This window comes from Trichogramma pretiosum, unplaced genomic scaffold (genome assembly GCF_000599845.2).
Source record: "Trichogramma pretiosum strain Unisexual culture from Peru unplaced genomic scaffold, Tpre_2.0 scaffold2, whole genome shotgun sequence".
Classification (NCBI taxonomy): Eukaryota; Metazoa; Arthropoda; class Insecta; order Hymenoptera; family Trichogrammatidae; genus Trichogramma; species Trichogramma pretiosum.
In genome coordinates this window covers 5,422,661-5,437,669 of record NW_019641687.1, presented here as the reverse complement: position 1 = coordinate 5,437,669, position 15,009 = coordinate 5,422,661, and the positions used below count along the sequence as shown (strand labels likewise).

At 41.4% G+C, this 15,009-nt stretch overlaps 1 protein-coding gene across 4 annotated transcripts; it reads left to right on the top strand.

Annotated features, from left to right (window-relative positions):
- The first annotated feature begins 3,944 nt into the window (after window positions 1-3,944).
- On the top strand, window positions 3,945-11,650 carry LOC106659103 (tumor protein D52). Of its 4 annotated transcripts, none has more exons than XM_014381435.2 (6): window positions 3,945-6,504; window positions 7,444-7,574; window positions 8,408-8,556; window positions 9,026-9,085; window positions 9,832-9,994; window positions 11,077-11,650. In XM_014381435.2, the coding sequence occupies exons 1-6, from the start codon at window positions 6,111-6,113 to the stop codon at window positions 11,215-11,217; spliced, it is 1,038 nt and encodes a 345-aa protein (XP_014236921.1). In that variant the 5' UTR covers window positions 3,945-6,110; the 3' UTR covers window positions 11,218-11,650. The 4 variants fall into 4 exon arrangements, with proteins under 4 accessions (XP_014236921.1, XP_014236923.1, XP_014236922.1 ...); XM_014381436.2 differs by having other exon boundaries at window positions 3,948-6,504; window positions 11,080-11,217; XM_014381437.2 differs by lacking the exon at window positions 9,026-9,085 and having other exon boundaries at window positions 3,946-6,504.
- The last annotated feature ends 3,359 nt before the right edge of the window (window positions 11,651-15,009 follow it).

The window sequence follows — 15,009 nt, the reverse complement described above, 5'->3', positions numbered from 1 at the left end:
TATTAAAATTCTAGAGAAACATAAAAATATCTGTACATATTTTTACAATAGTCAATCATTATTTATTCTAACATATGTTATGGACCTAAACTTCGTGAGCTTCGTGTACTGTCCTTTGGTGCCTAATCAATTTCGATTTTTCTCCAAATTTCTGCTCGCAATAGTTGCATGCGTAATCTTTGCGACCTTCGTGGACTGTTCTTTGGTGCTTCAACAAATCTGATTTTTGTCCGAATTTCCTCTCGCACATATCGCATTCAAAATCTTTACGACCTTCGTGTACTGTCCTTTGATGAGCGAGCCAATGTTGTTTTTGTGTAAATTTTTTCTCGCACTTATCACATGCGAAATCTTTACGACCTTCGTGGACTAGCTTTTGATGTTTGTTCAATGTCGGTTTTTGTCCAAATTTTTTTTCACACTTGTCGCATGCGTAATCTTTGCGACCCTCATGGACTGTTTTTTTATGGATGAAGAGATGCTTTTTTTGTCCAAATTTTTTCTCGCATTCGTCGCATCGGTAATCTTGGCGACCACCGTGTACAGTCCTTTGGTGCACTAACAAGCTCGATGATTGTTTAAATTTTTTTTTGCACTTGTCGAATAGGTAATCATTGCGACCTTCGTGTACTGAATTTTGGTGCTGAATCATAAGCCACCTTTCTCCAAATTTCTTCTCGCAATTGTTGCATGTAAAATCTTTGCGACCTTCATGGACTATCTTTTGATGTTTTGTTAAATTGCTTAAAACCCCAAATTTTTTCTCGCATTTGTCGCATGCGAAATCTTTCAGACCTTTATGCACTGTCCTTTGGTGAACAAGCAAACTCCATTTCTTCCCAAATTTCTTTTCACACACATCGCATGCGTAATCTTTGCGACCTTCGTGGACTGTTCTTTGGTGCTTCAACAAATCTGATTTTTGTCCGAATTTCCTCTCGCACATATCGCATTCAAAATCTTTACGACCTTCGTGTACTGTCCTTTGATGAGCGAGCCAATGTTGTTTTTGTGTAAATTTTTTCTCGCACTTATCACATGCGAAATCTTTGCGACCTTCGTGTACTGTCTTCAAGTGCAAGAACAAATTAGTTTTAAGTCCAAATTTCTTGTCACACTTATTACATGCAAAATCTTTGCGACCATCATGCACTGTCCTTTGGTGAACAAGCAAACTCCATTTCTTCCCAAATTTCTTTTCACACACATCGCATGCATAATCTTTACGACCTTCGTGAACTGTCTTTTGATGTTTTGTTAAATTGCTTAAAACCCCAAATTTTTTCTCGCACATGTTGCAAGCAAAATCTTTCCAACCTTCATGGACTGTTTTTTGGTGCCGGAACAAATCGTTTTTTTGTCCAAATTTTTTCTCGCAATTTTTGCATGCGAAATCTTTGCGACCCTCGTGGGCTGTCTTTTGATGTTTTTTTAAATTGCTTAAAAACCCAAATTTCTTCTGGCACTTGTCGCATGCGTGATCTTTGCGGCCTTCGTGGACTGTTGTTATGTGAAGAAGCAAATGTGGTTTTTGTCCAAATTTCTTCTTGCATTTGTCACATGCATAATCTTTCCGACCTTCGTGCACTGTCCTTTGGTGTTTGAGCAAATTGAATTTCAGTCCAAACTTCTTTTCGCACTTGTCGCATACGTAATCTTCATGACTTTCGTGGACTGTCTTCAGGTGAATGAGCAAATCAGATTTTTTTCCGAATTTTTTCCCGCAATCGTCACACAAGTAATCTTTGTTTACTTTAAAGGCGAAAACTTTTTGATCTTCGTGAACTGTCATCAGGTGAAAGAGCAAATGAGATTTATTCCCAAATATCTGTTCACACTTGTCACATGCAAAATCTTTGCATCGGTCGTGAACCATTTTTATGTGCAGGAGCAATCTATGTTTATTTCCAAATCTCTTGGAGCATTTTTCACATGAGTAGTTTTTAAAAACTTCGTGAAATATTTTGTTGTGGTCAAGTAAAGTTGATTTATTTTCGAATTTTCTCGCGAACTTGTCAAATGTAAAATCTTCTCGATCTTTGTGTACTAATTTTTGGTGCGCAAACAAAATCGATCTTTTCATAAATTTCTTCTTACACTGGTCACATGGGAAACCTATTTGTCCATTGTGAGTTGCGTCTCGGTGTATTATCATGCTTGGCTCTAGTGTAAATGTCTCCTGACAAAAATCATAAACGTGTTGATTGTTGTCTGAAATAGCAATGTCGAGTTCGCTTGAGTTAACTTTTCGAACGATTTCCTCGCTTTTCTTTTCACTTTTGTTCATGATGGTACTTAAATTAAACGATGGATTCTTTTATTTAAGAAATTGAATGAGCAAAATGTATCTTTTGGTATTATGGCTTGTTTCAACGGGAAAGACAACATTGAAACTAATTTGTCTTTACTATTAACATGATCAGTGTATCGAAGGATGATGTCAAAATCTATTATTACCATATTGTTTACAATTAACGTACCGATTTATTTGTTTATATATTGTTCCTATTGTATTTGAAACAGTTAATAGTTCTAACTTAGCATCGATTTCTTTGGGAAATTTTTTTTGTCTTCTAAAATCAAGTACTCCAAAAAATCTTTCGCCAGTCAACAAATTCAAGTAAAACAAAAAAAAAATTGACTAAATAGATCCTCATACTCATGTATAATGAAAAATTGTAATATTCATTCCAAAATTTTCCGCCCCTACGCCATGACGCGTGTAGATGCACCGCGCTGGCCCCTGAGTAACGAGCTTTTTTCGCGCACAGCTCGCTCGTTGGATGATAAGCGCGGCGCGCTGAATTGTGTTTCCTGCACCAGTATAGACTGCGCGCATACATACACAAAAAAAAAGAATCGACATCCGTTTGTAATTTTTTGTTATCGCCTCGGGCGCTCGAGATTCGTGACTAAGCTTTCTGACTGTAAATCTCGATCTCTCTCTCTCTCTCTATAAATAAAATATGCCGCGTGTTTTCGATAGATAGTCGTGCGTGACCGATTAAACATGCGTCTATATCCCCGTCGTCTCGCACGATCGTTATCGAAGCGTCGATACACTCATGCAGGCAGGGTCCCGATTAGAAAACGCCTGGACAGTGGTCCGCCTCTACGTCACGCGGAATTTGGGAAAATGCCGTGGCCGTGCACTCGGGCATCTTACGTATACGCAATGACTCGGAATCGTATTCGCGGAACTCCGTTGATTATACATGCATACAATTGTGCGCATACATAGTCCATTGTATCGCAGCTGGGACCATCGGAGCAAGCAGAGAGAAAATCAAAGCTCGTATCGCTGAATGCGCTACTGCTACACGCTCGATCGCGTTCAACAGGTGATCGCTGGGAGAAAGAGAGAGAGAGAGAGAGGAGGGCGATCGCGTTCGTGTAGAGCGAGAGTAGACCCTCTGCGCATAGATGCACACGCGGAAAATAAATGTAGCGAAGCAGTCGGCTGGCTGCAGCCGCATGAAATGTGCATCGCGTATAAGGCCCGAAGCGCCGGCCGCCGAGCACAGGTACGCGCATATACCTGCCATTGCCAGCAGTAGTCGAGTTACTTGTGTACGTGTGCAAAGAGCAATAGACGAAAAGTAGTGCGTACGTTTGGAGACGTCACCTGGACAGCAGCAGCAGCGGCACTGCTTTGCTTTGAGAATTAGAAGAGGAGGGAGACGTACACCGTAGTATACGGCACACGGGTAAAAGAGAGCACAGCTCGCGAAGAAAGCTGCGCTGGAAGGAGAAGAGTAGAAGCAGACGAGGAGGCAGCAAAGTACATAGGAAGATCTATAATACGAGTCGCGAGGCCGATCGCTGCCGCCATCGTCAGCCGGAACCGCGAAGTAAGGCCTTACCTATACCTATACCTGTGTGCCGTGTGCCTATATACCTGCGCGCCTGCCGCATCGCAGCAGGAGTATACACTATACGTACTCTCTGTATACCGCTTGTATATACATGACGAGAGCTGCCGCGCTATGTGCTGGCCCGCGCGCTCGCTACTCAGACGCGCTTAATCATCGAGATTTTACGTATATACAACACACGTACATACACAGATAGATACGGAGCAGCACAGGTAGACTCGAGTGCGACTCGTCGTCGTCGTCGTCGTCGTCGTCCAAGTGCATCGTCGGACGTGGGACGGATCGTCTCGCGCGCCTCTCGACTGTCAGTGAGTGAGTGAGTGTGTGTGTGCGCGCTTGTGCGTGGGTGTCTGTCATTACGCTATATATAATACAGTGCGCGATCGTCTGCTCGACATCGGCGGTGTGTGTGCGGACTATCATCGACGAGCTGAGCTATACAGTTATAGGCCCGATGGGACGAGGCCCCCGCGAGTGAACGACACGTACAGACACGGTGATTCGGTGCAGTGCCGCGAGAGACTCGGTGTTCTACGATATTATAGCCTCTCGTGCATCCATAGATCGGCCGAGGAGAGAGCATCTTCTTCCCTTCGGAGCGAGGAGTTGTTGTACACACGCACGTAGTATTGTATAGCCGAGACACTTGTGGAGGCGCTGCTGCACCTCGTGTGCTTCTATATACTCGTCTCGCTTCTCTTTCTCTTTCTTTCTCTCGTCGTCGTCGTACGTGAGACCAGGTGTGCCGCGACGGTGTGAGTGCGTTAACGTGTGTACATTACATGTATATACACGCTGCGTCGAGACTGGTTTTTTCGGCAACGCATCTCTGTCTCTCTCTCTTGCTCGCTCGGCTGACTTGCATCGAATGAAACACGGCCCCGCGACGAGGAAAGAAGATACCGACAGCGGCGGACCGCAGACACTCGTCGACTAGGCTCGAGCTGTTTCTTTTTTTTTTCTCCGCAATAACGGAGTCTCTCTTTCTCTCTCTCGCTCACTCTCGCACACTCTGCCGCGTGTGAGAGTCGACTCCAAAAGAGCATCAGCAACAACAACAGAAAACCTGCATTGTTCTTATCTCGCTCTTATCGCAATCAAGCTCGCGTCTTCGTATACTTTCCTTCGCCGTGATATAATGCACTGTATGTACGAGCCGTGACACGGTAGTGTACGACGCTGACACGTTGTTGTCCGCCGCGGCAGCCGTTGAAAAGGCCGTCATCGCGTATAAACATAATATATATATATGCCTATGACGATGCTTCTGTGAAAGCCGCGCCGGCTATAGCGAGACAGTGAACTCGGCAAAACCGGGTCATCTTACGCTGCAGCGCGCGAGCAGCTGGCTATTTAACAGAAACAACAACAACAAAAAAGCACAATTTTTAAATTCCACCTTGACACCCGCCACAAACGTCTGTCAGGGCTGCGGTGTGACTGTGTCGTTTCCTAAAAACATCCCAAGACACACGCTAGACTTTGTACACACTCGGAGACACAGCCAAGCGGCTATACTCATAGACACCTGTGGCACACTACTCTACGCACGTGCGTGCGAACCCGAGCGGCATTCAGTCGCGGCTTCGGCTTTCACGTGTGCGCGTCAGATTTTCGTGCTTTTTACGTCACTACTGTGCTCGTGTGTTTGCGTGTATTTTCGTGCGCACGCGCGAGTGTCATTCTGTTTACGACGCTCTTTACTGCGAGTCATTGCAGCAGCAGCGATTTTTACTCGCGCACACGATCCACGAAATTCGATCTTTTTCGACGACAATTTACGAATTGGTCGCCGTAAGCAAGAAAAGAAAAGAGGCAAAGCAGCAACAAACTTGTTCAATAAGTTGCTTTTAACGTGGCCAATTCCACGCGCGCGTATACCCTCCAGCAAATATTCCAGCTACTTTCTCAAAGTCTACTTTTGTCGATTAACAGACGATTATGCTAATTGGCTCGCAAGTTCATTAATCCTCATCAATCGTCCCCGATCGTTAGCTACTACTACTGCTCGTTGTGTTGTCGAGCATAAGACAACGTTGCCTATAGAATAAATTCTCATTACACGTTCCAAAGAAAATTTTTGCTTATAAAAAATTGCGTCTAGCCGACGAGCAAAAAAAAAAAGGATAAATAGAGAATATATAGAGCTAGAGGAAGGGGGACGCGTTGCTCGTTGAGCCGCGTCGCGCATCGTCTCTACATATCTCTATAATAAACAGACCTAGAAGCCTCGTCATGCGCGAAGAACAGCGCGACAGCAGCAATAGCAGCAGCATGAAAACCAGCCACGAGCTCAACAGCAGCAATGACAACAAATCGTCGTTGGCCGCGTCCAACGTCGCCGGCACGACGACGCCCAACACCGACGAGGAGTTCGTCGGGCCGGATTACGAGGAGGACGACTACTACAGCGGCGGCCTCACGGCCACGCCGAGCTTCGACGATCTCGAGGCCAGCGACTCCGAGGAGATACTCGTGCACTGGCACCACGACTCCGGCGAGTTCGAGGAGATACGCGAGGCCGAGTTTCGCGAGGACAAAGGACACCTGCGCGGCACCCGGGGCGAGCTCAGGCAGCTGCGCCAGAAGCTCCGCGAAAAGTCCCGACAGTTGTTGAATCTCGTCCGAGGTGATTTGCCGGCGATAGAGCTATTTTTTTTTTCGATAATAATTATACAATGATTTTCTCGAGCGAGCGAGTCGAGTGCGTCGCGCGATCTCCGATTCGGGTGATCGACGACAGATGGCGCTCGGCTGCGCTCGATAACGGCCGATGACGTCTCCGAAGTGGAAAATCTGCCGGTGCCAGCTGATTTTCTCTTCCGAACTTTACAGCTGCCCACGCATCGTCTCTTTCGCAATAATAATTCGTCCGAGTCCGAGTCCGATGAAATCCTCAGCGTAGTTTTTTCAGGAAACGAGGCACCGACCTGAAAAGCTTGTAAAGTCAGCTGCCTTTGTCGTAAATTATTAACTCGGCTGCGAAATTTTTATGTAAACTGCTCGAAAATGTAGCTTTCTCAACGTACATACACGAGATATATATATAGAATTGCAATAAAATTTTTACATCAAACTTTCTCCCCGGCTCCGGTGCGCGCGAGCGCAATATGCACGTGCAACATGCAAAATATATCACGCGAGAGCGTTTAACAAGCTAATCGTTCGTCGAGTTAAATGATCTTTATGAAAAAGCTCTCTCACCGGTGGCAATCGTAATTCATTCGGATTTACTCGCATCGCCGCTTGCAAACGCACTTTTTATGACAAAAAACCTTGCGCGCGCTTAAATAAAACACACACACATGCACCGAGGCCGAAAGACGCGGCTCAAAATGATTTGCAAGGAATTCATTCGAACGACTCTTTTACTGCGTCGGAGAAGTTATTACGCACACGCGCGATAGTGCATTTTATTGCGAGATACGCGCATTTTTTTTAATGACAAATTGAACGAGCGAAATCCGTTGCTCCTTTAATTCTTCTATTCGCTTATTTATATTTATTTATCAAGGTGTATGGCGGCATCGAGAAAATTTGACAATTTTTTTTCGTTCGCTTGTTTCAGGCGAGGACGCCGTTCTGCACAGGAGCGGCTCGCTGTCACCGTCCCTCGACAGCGTGGCCAATGAATTTCACAGCCTCTCGATAGAGGAGCAGGAGCGTCAAAAGGCCGAGTGGAGCGCCGAGCTTGCCAGGGTAAGTAAAGAGAGCCGTCCTTCGAGGCGCACTTTTGTGCTGCAGCGTATATATAGCGTTTTTTAATCACAAGCCCGCGCAGCGTATATATAGCGTTTTTTAATCACCAGCCCGCTGGAAAATGTTGATTTTCGGCTTATTGTATATACTTTGTATCGCATCGATTCGAGGCAGCTCAGCGCGAATACATATTTAATGTAATTATAATGATCGCCGCGCACAATCGTAATTCACGATCTTTCTCTCGAGTCCCCGTGAGCGGCTTTCTTTTTGCCTCGCGCGCGAGAGAGTCCCTTTGAAATTTTTCAATGAAAAAGTCATAAGCGTCTCGGGGTAAGCTACTTATTAGCTCGGCGCGGACTTCCAAAAGGACCGCGCGCGCGCGACCGACTTGGCAATGTTCGGGTAAACCTTGTAACACAAATTACCATCGGAGTGTCCTCTCATTTCTTTCTCGTTACTCGATTTTTTTTCTCTCTCTCTCTCTCTCTCTCTCTCTTTCTTATTCTCTTTCTTGCCTCCTCGCGACGCGACTCGTTATGTACTGCGTTGCTCGCAGGCTCGCCCATGAGCGCGGGCAAAAGTTGCAGTTGCGGCAGCCGCCTAACCTGTGCGCGAAAAGAAATGAAAAGCCCCCGAAACGTCATTCGTTATAGCGCAAAAACGTGTTTCTGCAGCCGCGAGAGTTCGCCCGTGTAAACGTTCGCCCGGTGTGTCGTTGTCTCTTCGGCGTCTGCGTACGTACATACATATACCCGTGTGTACATGCATACATGCATAGGCTCTCCTTCGCCGGTGGATGCCCAATTAAACCGGTAAATTCGAATTTCCAGATCGAGGATGAGATTCAGACTCTCAGGGAGGTATTGGCGAGCAAGGTGCGAACGGCCCACGATCTCAAGCGCAAACTCGGCATTAGCGTGTGGAAAGAATTGAGCAGCGACGTCAGCCAGGGACTTAAAAACGTCAAGGAGACCAATGTGTAAGTTGCTTTCACGCTTAGAATCATTGTTACCACGGTAGTTTTTTTTTTTTAATCAAATTTGATCTCACCGCTGCTTAGACGATCGATGTATAGTTAAGCGATCGATTTAATCTCAAAAAATTATGCTACTGCGGTTGTGGGTCGCACAAAGACTTATCGATTATATTAATGTGGTGAAAAGTGACGCTAATGGGTACATAAAAAGTGCAAGCGAAAATATTATCGAGAAAAGCCTACACGTTACAAAGTTGAAGTTACTCGAACAATTTTTGAAAGAAAAAGAGAACGTATTCATGAAATTCGTGTATACCCGTCAATTTATTTTCGTTCTAGAAATAATTGTTACAACTGAAATTTCGTTACAGTACTCTCGAGTCGACTTTCTCTTGTTTTTTTTACAAACACACGTTGCAATTTTTTGTTCATTGCTTTTTTTTCTCATTTTTGCTGGGTTTTTATTATTCAGTTACCAGAATATTGGTGATACACTTGGTTCTATCAAAAGGACGGTCTCTGAAAATACTTTGTGAGTATCATACTAAATTCAAGTTCGGTGAAAAAATTTGCGACGATTAACCCATTCATACGTTCGACATAAACTAACAACGTGACGATCTTGTTAACATTTGACACGTGCTTCAAACTACTCGCAAAAATCATGCACGAATGTTATGAATCAATATTTCCTACCATATTGATACAACGTAACGAATGCCCTGGTGTTCTCGAGTGTTTTCAGTGTTTTTTATTCAGTGGTAAGGGTAAATATTAGTCCATATTTTTGCGGTATTAACATGTGCATCTTTTACATCGCATGAAATGAAACTAACTCCACTCAAAAGTATTACATTTTTAAGCATTGCCTCTGAGGTTATTATTAAAAAATTACAAAAGTATTATGCTCTGCCGAAAATAAGCTGATGTTTACTTTGTAAAAGCATTAAGACGTGCACGGCTTACTGATGAATTTTTAACGTAAGCAGTATTTTTTATGTATAATAAGCTGTCATTATCACCCTTGCTCTTGTTCGCTTTTGAAATACGGCGGAAGAGATGCACGGGTCGATACATGAAGACATAAACGCATCACGATATCGATCTCGAGGCAATGAAGGCAGGTGTAGCCTTGAAAAAAAGGCCCGCGATCGACTGCAGTAATCATAATACTTGAGAGAGATACTTTGTGTTAAGTCGAAAAGCGCGAGGAGTTTGTAACGGCGTCAATTACACGGCCACGCGTTTGGCTATTTGGCCCGCTTTATGTCCCGACAGGTTCCAAAAGACGGAATCGGTATTGAAGTCGACGGCAGAAAAGACGACGAGCATCCTGGGCGGTTTTGGCAGTGGACTTTCCATGAAAATCGGTCAGATGAGAAATTCCGACAGTTTTAGGTCCCTCGAGGAAAAAGTCGGCAGCGCTTACGAGAATGTGAAGGTATGTTTTTTCCCTCTTTTCCATCCTTATATTCTTTCATTATAATTCTTCCTTGTGTGCGCTGTTGCTGCTGCTGCTGCAGCTCTGCGGCAATTACTCTTTTTTCGTCGCGGTCATCGTCGTCTTCGTCTTTTGTCGCCCCGAGCGACGAAAGAGTCTCGAGCTCGCGCGCCGATGGCCAGCTCGAGTTCATATACATTAGTCGAAATCATGCGTTGGATCGACGATTATGAGAAAAATGCGTTGCTTACATATACATGTGTATATATTTCTTGGTCGTTAATAGCGACACCATTTAGCCGAGGCAGAAACAGCAGCAGCAGCTCGTACTCGTACATAAATGCGCTCGGCTTGCATTGCGCCTCGTCCTCGGATGGCATGAGAAACGAAGCAACGTTAATTAATATCGTAATTATATCGAAAAGCTTAATTCTTGAGGTTCGGCAAATGCGACCGCAATGCGAAGAAAATTAGGAGCGCATTGCGCGCACGCGAATTCGCAGATGTAGGTTCGATTGTTTTCCAAGGTGATTTTTTTTGTCGTTGCCTCTCGTCGTGCACGAACACGGTTTCGCAAACGCGCGCTGCAGCGAATTTTAATCAATTATTCGCCAAAAAATAAAATAAAAATACGATCTTTCATCGCGACAGCGTTACTTCTGACCGGTCTATTTACAAAAGTCGTGATAAACTTAAACGAGAGAAGCTTCCACGATATCGTGACATTTTTAAAAGCGTATAAATTAGATCCTCTTTCACCCGTGTCGAAGGGTTCGTGTAATCCGAGTGCCTATTATTTTTCTCGAATTCTGTCTTACTTCGGCCTACGATGTCACTCATTATATGTACGACTGGACGAGAAATTGAACAGTTCGGAAATATGGTTCGTGCAGATAGAAAATTCGAGGTTGAAAACATTGGGGTTGTACGAACCCATACCCTATAAATATTTTCATATAAATAACCTTCATTCGATAATTGCTCGATTAAATGCGATGAAATTCCATGTTATACAATGGAAAAATCAATCGATGTCGTAAACAACGTGTTGTTCATTATTTTTTTTACGCTGCGCACGCAAGCAGGGTCGCATGACGCCGTCTCGCAGCAACTCGACGCAGAGCTTCGACGAGGCGCTGAGGGAGGCCGGCGCGTCGAGGCGCACCTCGGCCGCCCCGTCGGTCACCAGTCCCACCATACCCGAGGACAAGATGCTCTCTTAGGACGCGGAGTCGACGACTTCGGTGCCCGCCGCCGCCGCCGCCGCCGACGATCAGCTTCGCTGCGTCAGTCCGTCCGTACAACCAGGCTGCACATTCACCGGCTGATCATGCATTACACAATAATACGTTAATAGTACATACATTCGCACTATTTATTAAACAATTAACAACGGCATATGAATTATATATTGAATGAGGTGTAACGAGTGCGAGAGAAAGAGAGAGAGAGAAACAGCTTAACGTTCTTTTAACCGAGGTATCTCGAGCTACGAATGGCATGGATTTTTGCGCTATTGAGTTTTATTTGTGCATCAAATAAATGTAAGAAATATTGTACGACTTTTATTTACGAAAAATTAATGTTATATTCGTAACTTTAAGTGTGGGAATTGATTAAATGTGTTTCAATAAAATTGGAAATTTCTATTTTTCATCTCCTGTTTCAATTATAATATTTTCGAGCTTCCGTTTACGAGTCTACGGTTTTATGTATTCTATTTATAAAGAAAAAAAATTATACTATGTTGAATTCTCAACTTGTTGTAGTCGAGTTAAACATTACGCGATACATTTTGAACGATGTATACAAACATCAACTACCTTCACTCTTAAACTAGACACTTTTATCCTGTAGCAATGCAGTAATTGTCTTGAAGAGAGTTTTTTAGTTTTGTTTTTCAAGAATTCGAATCATCATGTTTTTTTTTCACATGCATTAAATTTTCTATTTAAATTAAATTAATTTTACCTTTGATGTATGAGTATATAAATGAGATAAAATTAACTTTCCAGACAATAGAAAAATTTATTCTAGAATTGTCTCGTACTGTAGAGTATTGATTACAAATTTAACATGAATATTCGACCAAACGAAAAATTGTCAAATGATATTGTAAATGCGATTAATCAGGTTCAAATAAATGTATTGGAATAAATTATATTGGGTAAACGAGATATTTTCTACAATGAACTTCGAGTATTTTTCGTAAATCAAGGTGAATAATGCTAGTTCGTTATGAAATATATTAAATATGGAATATTTACGCAAATTTGTATGATATTGAAATCATGTAACATAATCAATATGAAGTTAAAAAATGACAACTTACTTATTATAGAGCAAAGCTTGAGCTTTGATTTACACATTATTATGATTAAGGAGTAATTTCCATACACTTAAAAAATGCGCCACGTGTAAATTTGTTTGTTTGGTCAGTTAGATCAATAAATTATTCGTTTCAATAATACAAGTAGTTTTTCATTCCTTCAAAATCCTCATGATTTCATAAAAATTTAATTATCACGCTGTCTGAAGTGGTGGATTCTCATAGCTTATATTTAATAAAATATTGCATTCAAGTAAGTATTCTTCTATGTATTATTATTAAAAAAGATATTCAACCTCGATTTCTTTTCACTTTCTTTTATTTTAATATAGCAATACATAGACCTTTATGTAGCCTATTATATTCCGTGGAGGAAATTCTCGCTATCAGATCACATTGTGTTTATGTCGTGCCTATACCACTCGCACACGAGTACACACACACGTACATACTGCAAATGTGATGTTACATATATATATACTTGATGTAAGACTTCCTACGAAAAAATCGTGTTACCGCCGATTCTTTGAAGCGAGATAATAAATATCACGAGTAAGAGAAAATCCATGCATTATAATTCTGTGAACTTAATAAGCACTGCGCGACTTAATTATTTATATCAAAGAGATGGTTAAATTTTTTAACAAAAATAATATGCCAATTTTCATACATACCTGTATTAATCAGCCCAAAAAAATTTATCAAAGGCTTCGGTTCCTCATTGTGGTTTAACGATAGCCAAAAAATTTGAAAGTGTCGGGTCACTCCAGTTATTCAACCAATTAATACTGGGAGCACTCGATTTTGATATTCAACTTTGCACTCTTATCATGTTTCAATAGACACAAAAAAAATTATGAAAACCACTATACTTTATGGTTTTTTTGAGGTACTCTTTCCATTGATGGTATTTAAAATTGCGTAAAATAACAATTTACGTTAAAAAATAGTAAATTTGTACCAAAAAACGTGTATTGATTGAGAAAATTTAGTAATGTTTTCATTATTAAGTTTGCTTTGAAACAATTTTTTTCGTATAATCTACAATCTACATCTGTACAACGAGTGTCCATAAAGTGGTTTTGCCCATATGGAGCACAAAAGCGGGACATTTATCGCCTAAAAATTGTATACAATATGTGCGAAAAATGCTCAAAGGTAAACTTAAAAAAACAGACGTGTAATTTATATTATAAATAACAAATTCAACATTTTTAATTTTTTTAAACTTATTTTATTTTATACGAAAACTGTTTCTGTATTTTCAAAATGCTTCAAAATGTTCATTGGACATAGTTTTCAATGGGCACGTGTTATATATAGAGTCACTCGTCCAGTGATTGAAAGGTTTAGAAAAATTCTGCTTTCAAGCAGCTCGGATGCATGTTTTTAGTCGATTTCAGGTAATCGAACCAATAGTTTGTCATACCTTCCTCTACCTATTAGAATTTTTACAAAATTTTCAATTAAGTTTTTCATTTATAAAAGTTCATGGAAATGAAAAAAAAAGTTCTTTACCAGTGAATGAAATATTCGATGCAGTGAATGAAAGACGCGAAACCAGCAAATGAAAGTACAAATGTAAGCATACGTTGATTTGATAATCAATATAGACTGTGATATATCACCTTTTTTATTGAATACGAAACTAAAACATAAATTTATCATCCAAATCCAGATAATGTTTTTATTTTATCAATATCAATTTTATGTTCACGGATGTATGTGAAGTAGTACATGTGTCGCCGCTAGGTGGCACAGACCGAAAATGTAATTCACAAGGATGAATTTACCAAGTATGTGAATTAAATAGAACTAAGCAAGCTTGTAATTTTGAAAGATAATTTTGCAAGTAGTTTTTCCGTAGCGGAAGAAAGTACGACGAGGCCTCGGCAATTCGTAGCAACGCAAGTACGGGCGGACGACTCAGCGAGCAGCTACGAGAGTCGACCCGAGCGTTCGACGACAACAACACATAATCATATACTATATACATCATAGATAGTTTAACATTTTTAATGCAAAAAAGGTATAATGTAAATTTCTACTGGTTCGCCACGTAATTCAAATACAGGTAACTTGATAATTTTGTGTTAAATATTTAAAAAATCAATTTTTACAAGTTTATTGGCAACATCTGGTTTAATTTAATGTATGTGCAGTATTGAAGAGTTTGAAATAAAAGAATCATTCTCTTCGAAAGATGTTTTATTGAATGGTTCAACAGAACCAGGTTATGGCGGAAGCTGCTTGGCGTTCCGCTAGCAGCCGATTTTTAACCCATAAAATTACCGCGAAAATGGAGTCGCTCCGGTGCATGAAATATGGGAACATGGAAATGAAATTAAAAGTTTGAAAAACAATTATGTAAGTTTAATGAAATTAACTTTTTTGTAGAATAGATTAGATGTAAATAAACATCGAATGATGTTTATCGATGAGCGATCAATTCGTCATATGAAATGTTACGAATGTTAATGCGATGATGAGTACGGAAGAGCATAAAGTCCAGCTCCCGCATAAGTCGTCGTTGGCACCTGGTTAAATCAGCAAACGTTAGATCGCCTAACCCCAAGTGCAATTGAGTATGGGTGTTTTCCCTTCTTACTGTGCTCAGAAGAGTTTTTTTTCTCAAGAGAGAGAAGCTATGGATTCTTTATCCGCTTCACATACACGACAACAAAAG

Bases quoted from the DNA above. Each gene is read 5' to 3' on its own strand.
- LOC106659103 (XM_014381435.2), top strand. From the start codon at position 6,111: ATGCGCGAAGAACAGCGCGACAGCAGCAATAGCAGCAGCATGAAAACC. The intron at 9,086-9,831 runs GTGAGTATCATA...ATGTCCCGACAG, and splicing joins ACGGTCTCTGAAAATACTTT to GTTCCAAAAGACGGAATCGG. The intron at 9,995-11,076 runs GTATGTTTTTTC...TGCGCACGCAAG, and splicing joins GCGCTTACGAGAATGTGAAG to CAGGGTCGCATGACGCCGTC.